This window comes from Aplidium turbinatum, chromosome 1, assembly GCF_918807975.1.
Source record: "Aplidium turbinatum chromosome 1, kaAplTurb1.1, whole genome shotgun sequence".
In the NCBI taxonomy this organism is placed as follows: Eukaryota; Metazoa; Chordata; class Ascidiacea; order Aplousobranchia; family Polyclinidae; genus Aplidium; species Aplidium turbinatum.
Genome location: NC_137472.1, coordinates 21,583,026 through 21,590,181, shown reverse-complemented (window position 1 = coordinate 21,590,181; position 7,156 = coordinate 21,583,026). Strand labels below are relative to the sequence as shown.

The window sequence follows — 7,156 nt, the reverse complement described above, 5'->3', positions numbered from 1 at the left end:
TTACAAATGATAGGCTATAGGATCATTATTCATTACGTAACAGAATGATTACAAACCAAAATTCAAGCACATAGGCTTGTCTGCGTTATTTTGAGTTGTTAGTCTTGCAGGCTTAAAAATACCTTTATACTGCACTGGGCAATAAGTTTTGGAATTTATACCGCTTCCATTATAAAAATTAAACAAGTCCGGAAAATCTGTCTACAACAAGTAAGTTTTCTTCATTATATGATATAACTTAAATAGATTATGAGCCCGAAACGGGGTTAGCAGGTATTGTTCCCGTGGACAGCACTGTGGGCAACCCTAATAAAAAGACTCATCGTGAAAATGAAGCATGTGTTTAAAAATATCGAAAAAAAACTGAACACTCAAAAACGGTGTCGTACCCTACTGCAGAGCTGCCAAAAATATGGAGGGTCTCTTTGTTTGCACATGCTCAATTACTCAAAGAACATCACAGAATAAACTAGTTAAAAGCAAAAATTTAAACAACTTAATGCGCAACGCACTACAGCAGAAAGTTGCTACATTTACCGATGCATTGTACTCAACCGAACGATAGAAATCTGTTATCGAAAACGAATAAATCTTTATTATCTTGATGGACAAGTTTCATGCCTATCGCAAAGTTATTCGGTGCTGCCAGTCCTTTCTGGATTATATATGTGTTCTATTGTGTAAACTGTAATTACTCGATGTTTTTCTCGTGCTAGAAGGGTAAATAACATTTCTCTTTATTTTGGCACAGTTGGAAACGTCCTAATCGCAAATCAATTTCGTCTCGAATATTTTGTTTGTCTCAACTGCTTCCGCTTTGTTCTTTTTCGAAAGTTTTATGTCATCAAACGGAGAAAGTAACCGCTGCTACATCTCTTGGTTACTATTTGAAATAATTAATGTATGTTTAAACTTCTCCTCTTTCCATTAACCGCACAACAGCATACAACTTCGTAAATTTTATTTTGTACGCTATTCGCTCTGAAGACGTGCATTGTCACGGTGCGCGAAACGCCAGTGATGCAATTAAACAACCAATATATTTCATTGTTTCTGCTTTTACTTTCGCATTCGTCAAAGGAAAGTTGCAACTACTACTAGAAGACTCCATTGTAGGCTATTGATGAAAAATGCATTCCGCTTTGAAACTATCTTCAAAGATGAAAGACGCTTTGAAAAAAAAATACATTTTTCATCAATACATTTAATGGCATGGCAAGGCTGTTCTTTTTGTAACCGAACAGACTGCAACTATTTAGTTTATTTTGTTGCAGTTATGCCGTTGTAATTGTGTGTTGATGTCATTAAATTTTAATTTCTATTATACTGTATTTTAATAAAACTAAAATCAAATTCCATATAAATAAGTGAATTAAAAGCAAGAAGATAGAGCAGTAGGATCAGTTTTTTCTATCAGATGGTTGATGCAATTGTCTCTTGTGAAGCGGCTCAATCCATCGTCAGTCAAGAGCATCAGCCAATTATTTCAGAAAAACACGTTATTGATATATTGTTTTGTCTCTACAAAAACAGCAGGAAAATACGACAATGTAGGCTAAAACTTCAATTTGATTTACAAAATTGTCCATGACGAATCTGATCACAACTACACAGGCTTCCCACTTGCCATCAGTTTCTTTACATGGCTTGCAAAGTCAATTAGCCTGGTCTGGCCACTCATCTGCAGTAGCGACTTTTCAATTTCAGTGGCACTGAAACAATTTATATCAGTAATATTTAGCTTACAGGAAATGAATTAGAAAATCACGACATTAGCGGATTTCTAAAATATTTCTGATGTCGCTTGGTGGTGAGAAGAAGCGAATTCAAACGTCCAGGAAAACGCTTTTCATCGCCATAGCGATCTTTATATAGTACTATACACAACTTTGCCAACGTGAGAACTGGATGCCTGACTGAAGGCTGATATAATTTTGATTTTGAACTCTAAGCTAAATTTGCTTTACATCCCTTTGAAATGATAGTTTTGAAGAGAATCCAAATAGCCAAAGTGTGATCACTGAATCTCAAACCACTGCAAAACTCCTAATTCACGTTTTAAAAAATTTGTCTCTATTGCCAGTGTTGTCTCTATTGTCAATCTAGTCTATTATTTATATGGTAAAAATAGCATAAAAGTAGCTCAAAATCACACATAATATCGTATACAGAAAGACTATATTTATTAACTACTACTCAAACTGCTAACAGATCGGCCTCCAGTTAAATTTTAAGCTGCATGTTGGTATGGCTTGTGTATGAAGGCCGCCACGTTCACAGCCTCTTTACCCTCACAATTTACACTAATAACAAAAATTATTTCATCTTTATTCCCTCATGTTTCGATCAACAAAGATCAAGTTTGTTTTCTAAGTAACCCAATGTTGTCAGTGGATAACGCTTCGTTAAACTCACCTTACTCCAAATATGGGCTCATCAGCAACAACGCACCAACGAATAGGCAGGAAGTCACACAAAGAGTTCGATTCGTCATAAAAATCAAAGCGAATCTTAACACTAGAAAAAAAACACGATAAAATCTTATCGATATAATTATTTCAAGCTCATTTGTCACAAAAAGAATCCGTTCTAAAGTACTGTGGACTCACAATTCACAAATTATTTTTTTATTAAACAAAAACCATAAATAAGCAAAAGATTCTGGTTGTAAACGGCTGAAAAAAATGTATAGCTACCGATGATGGATACAAAGACACACAAAACCACACCTTCTTATAAAAGGTCAAAGACTAATTTCAAAAGCGATGAAAATTAGATAACTATTAACATTTCGTTGGCAACTAGCATCAAATTCTTGAACTAAAGTTCAAAACAGAAAAAGAAATTTACTTCAAACTCTGTATACCTGCATGTACAAGGCGTGTTGGAGTAGAAGTGAACTACAATGTGAGTGTCCCCGATCTTTGGGTTGCAGTGTGTGAAGTCCAGTGATAATTTGTTGATTTCAAGACACAAACGTTGCGCTTCGGCAATTGAACAACAAACGAGATTCAAAGCCTGTTCACAAAAAGTAGCCTTGCTTGTCACACGTCTCTTTACAAATTGGACATGAACCATGAAAATAGTTTAGTTAGTAGAATAACTTATACAAAATTATGAAGTCACCTCATCAAAACGCTGCAATTGGTTCAATTTTGTACTCTTAAGATGGAATTCCACGAGGTGATGTAGAAATTTGTATATTCTGATATCTGAAGGTGAAACATCATCTACAAACAAAAAAACTGTCGTGAAAAATATAATCAGAAAGAAATAACCATCCGCAATTCATAAGTGCATCATGTTACTGCATTAAAATTACAAGTAACATAAGCTACGTTTACATGAATGACGAAACGAAATCTCAGAGCGGCGTGAAAAACTTTTTGTTCACATGCAATCTCGTTGCGGCTGCATTTGGTTTCGGGCGAAAGGAGTACAGCCTCTTCGCATGAGTAACTTTCGCGTCTGTAACTACCCAGCAATTGAGAAACGTCCAAAATGAAGTTGGTTATCAAAAAGTTACTTATTGTTTGGCAGCTATTGGTGGATTTACTAGTTGCGTTGATGCAACTATAACTACGAAGGATAAGCTACCCATTTCAACCACTCAACTTGAAGCTAATGCGGCTGTCATTAGTCAATGATTACAGCACATTGCATAGAAAGTGCAACAGACGAACCAAGATATAATTTTAATTGTGATATTTAAGGTATTGTGAGTAAGATAGTTTGGTTATCAATCAATTATAACTATATACTGTGCTGTTGTTTGGGTGTGGTGTAAGACTGCATTATAACATGTCTGGTCGTAGTAGTGTAGTAGTAGTCCAGTTTTAATCCGGCGATGTACTGGATGTTTTATTAAAAAGTATGGCTGTGTTGTGTGTTTATGCAAAAACACTTCTACAGTTACACTGTAGCCAACATCAGTTTTTACTTTTGTTTCAGGTTGAGGAAATGTGATGAAAAAGGAATTTTCATGAATTCGATAGCCTGGAAGTGCTCATGATGCAAGAGTTTATGACAACGGCTACGTTAACAAAGCCTTTTCTCAGCTGATTTCGTCTTGAATTGCTGGATCAACCTTATATGTGTATTGTGTACTGTTTCTTGTTTGCATGCTTTATTGTGAAGCATGCTGTGTGAGGTAGGTGTGTGGTACAAGTAGCACCTTTGAACCCTGGGCACTGGGCAGTCGCCATGGATTGTTACACCATGGGTCTCGGGGAACACTGGTCTTGATCACTCACCAAACTAACAAGTGGGTCCACGTCCCACCTCATGGGCAACAACCTCGACTGGTTGGCTAAAACTTGTTAGAAATTCTGCTGCCTTGCAGGAAATACTTTTTTAAGTAAAGGCTAGGCCCACCGCCAATAACTGTGGTTAGCGTCAGGAAGGGCATCCGGCTGGAAAATCTATGCTCCAAAATATTATTTAAATGCAGCAAAAGCTAAAAATGGCCCCTAGTCCCCAGCAGTCCTTAGATGGGCAAGGGGTGCGAAGAATCCCTGGGTTCCGAGAAAACAAAAAAACATTGAAAAAAGATTATGGTGTTAGAATCGGATGCTGGAATGTGGGAAGTTTGTGTGGTAAAGGAACTGAAATATGTGAAGAACTAAGAAAAAGAAGGGTGGATATATGTTGCCTAGAGGAAGCAAGATGGAGGGGACAGTCAGCGCGGTTTTTAGGTGCCAATGGGAGGAGATATAAGTTATGGTGGTCAGGAAATAACACGGGAATCGGTGGTGTTGGTTTCTTGGTAAAAGAGGAATTATGTGAGAAAGTAATAGAAGTTAAAAGAAGGAGTGAGAGAGTGATGACAATGGTACTTGCTTTTGAAGAGGAGGTAGTGAGGCTAATCTGTGCATATGCACCTCAAAGTGGTAGGGATTACTTAGAAAAGAAAAGTTTTTATGATGTTTTGGCAAAGGAATGGGATTTACGGAGATCAAAAGAGTTGGTGTTTGGATTAGGAGATTTTAATGGACATGTTGGAAAACAAGCAAATGGGTTCGAGGGCATTCACGGAGGGTATGGTTTTGAGGAAAGAAACATGGAAGGAAGAATGCTACTTAAATTTTGTGATGAAAGGAAACTTTGTATTGCCAACACATGGTTTAAAAAGAAAGAGAAAAGGAAGGTGACTTACAGCTCAGGAGGACATGAGTCGGAAATTGATTTTATTGTGGTTGGGCAGGAACAGAGAAAGTACTTGAAGAATGTGAAAGTAATTCCGTGGGAGTTGCAGCATAGACTAGTAGTAGGAGACTTAAATATGAAAAAAGTGAAGAAAATTGTGAAGAAAGAACGAGTTTTTGTGAGAAATGTGTGGAAACTGGAGGAAAAAGAAACGAGAATTAAGTTTGTGAAAAGAGCAAAAGAGCTGGTAAACATGAGTGCGCAGGACTTGTGGGCTTCATTTCAGAAAGGTGTCCTAGCAGCAGGTGATGAAGTATGTGGGAAAAAGAAAGTGAGAAAGGATCGTGGAGACACATGGTGGTGGGATGAAGAGGTGAAGCATGCGATTTCACAGAAAAGAGATGCATACAAGCAGTGGCGCAAAAATGGGTCAGAAGAGAATAAAAAGAAGTATAAGAGTATGAAAAAGAAGGCAAAGAGGGTTGTTGCAAGAGCTATGAAGAATGGTGCTGAGGAGGAACTTAATAAAATGGGGGAAAGCCAAAACAAAGTATTCAGACTCATAAAGCAAATGAAAAAGGATGGGAAAGATATTGTAGGGAGAAGATGTATAAGGAGTGGAGATGGGAAGTTGCATTTCAGCCCGGAAAGCAGAGGAGAAGTGTGGAAGGAACATATGGAAAATGTTATGAATAAGGAGAATGTATGGGATCATATGACAGAGGTTGATCTGGTGGAGGGTCCAGTGGGAAAGGTTACTCGTGATGAAGTGGTGGAGGCAATGGGGCAAATGAAACTGCATAAAGCAGCCGGTCCATCAGAAGTGAGCGTAGAGATGATAAAAGCAAGTGGAGAGTTGGGAATTGAAGTAATGCTACAACTTAGCCAAAAGGTATTAGATGGAGAGGGAATGCCGGAGGAATGGAAGCATAGTACTGTTGTTCCACTGTTCAAGAGAAAGGGGGATGTGAGAAGTTGCAGTGCATATAGAGGTGTAAAACTACTAGAGCATGGAATGAAAATTGTGGAGCGAATACTAGAAAAGAGGTTGAGAACATTGGTGAAATTAAATGATATGCAGTTTGGATTTATGCCAGGAAAAGGTACAGTGGATGCTCTGTTTATATTGAGAAGAATGCAGGAGGAATACCGAGAGAAACAGAGAAAACTATATATGTGTTTCGTCGACTTAGAAAAGGCATTTGACAGAGTACCAAGGAAAGTGATGGAGTGGGCAATGAGGAAAAGAGGTATACCGGAGGTATTAGTGAGAGCTGTGATGTCTATGTATGAGGATGCAAGAACAAAAGTGAGAGTTGGATCAAATTATTCAAATGAGTTTTTTGTGAAGGTTGGTGTACACCAAGGATCAGTTTTGTCACCTCTGATATTTGCTATTGTGGTTGACGTTGTAACTCAAGGAGTGAGGGAGGGCTTATTGAGTGAAATTTTGTATGCAGGCGACCTGGTCTTGACAAGTAATAGTATGGAGGGACTGGAGAGAAAGTTTGAGAAATGGAAAGAAGCATTTGAAACCAAGGCTATGAAGGTGAATCTTGAAAAAACGAAAGTGATGGTGAGTGGAGCAGAAGGAACAGTTGTTGAGAGCAAAGTAGATCCCTGTGGAATATGTGGCAAGAGAGTGATGAGAAATTCAATGCAATACAAGGAATGTGGAAAGTGGGTACATGCAAGATGTGCTAACTGCTAATGTCAAGAGAGCCGCAACAAGATTGGCGAAGTGTTTTGTTTGTGGGAAATGCAGTAAAGGAAGGAATGAAGTGGAAGGCCATGATGATGAGTTCTGCCATGGCATCAAAACAGTGACAGACTTCTGTTATCTGGGTGATCGGATAAATGGAAGTGGTGGATGTGAAGCAGCGGTGACAAGGGCAAGATTGGGCTGGGCAAAGTTCAGGGAATGTGGGGAAATGTTGTATGGCAGACAATTTTCACTAAGGATGAAAGGAAAAGTATATCGGAGCTGTGTGCGGCCTGCAATGCTATATGG

At 38.3% G+C, this 7,156-nt stretch overlaps 1 protein-coding gene across 1 annotated transcript in view; it reads right to left on the bottom strand.

The window, feature by feature from the left end:
* Nucleotides 1-946: 946 nt before the first annotated feature.
* LOC145779279 (uncharacterized) overlaps nt 947-7,156 on the bottom strand; it is a 92,305-nt gene continuing 86,095 nt past the window's right edge. Inside the window, exons 15-18 of the mRNA XM_082590824.1 lie at nt 3,127-3,230; nt 2,867-3,018; nt 2,416-2,517; nt 947-1,712 (exon numbers count right to left, since the gene is read on the bottom strand). Of these exons, the coding sequence (XP_082446950.1) occupies nt 1,607-1,712; nt 2,416-2,517; nt 2,867-3,018; nt 3,127-3,230 (464 nt within the window). The 3' untranslated portion in view covers nt 947-1,606. The remainder of the gene's footprint in view (nt 1,713-2,415; nt 2,518-2,866; nt 3,019-3,126; nt 3,231-7,156) is intronic.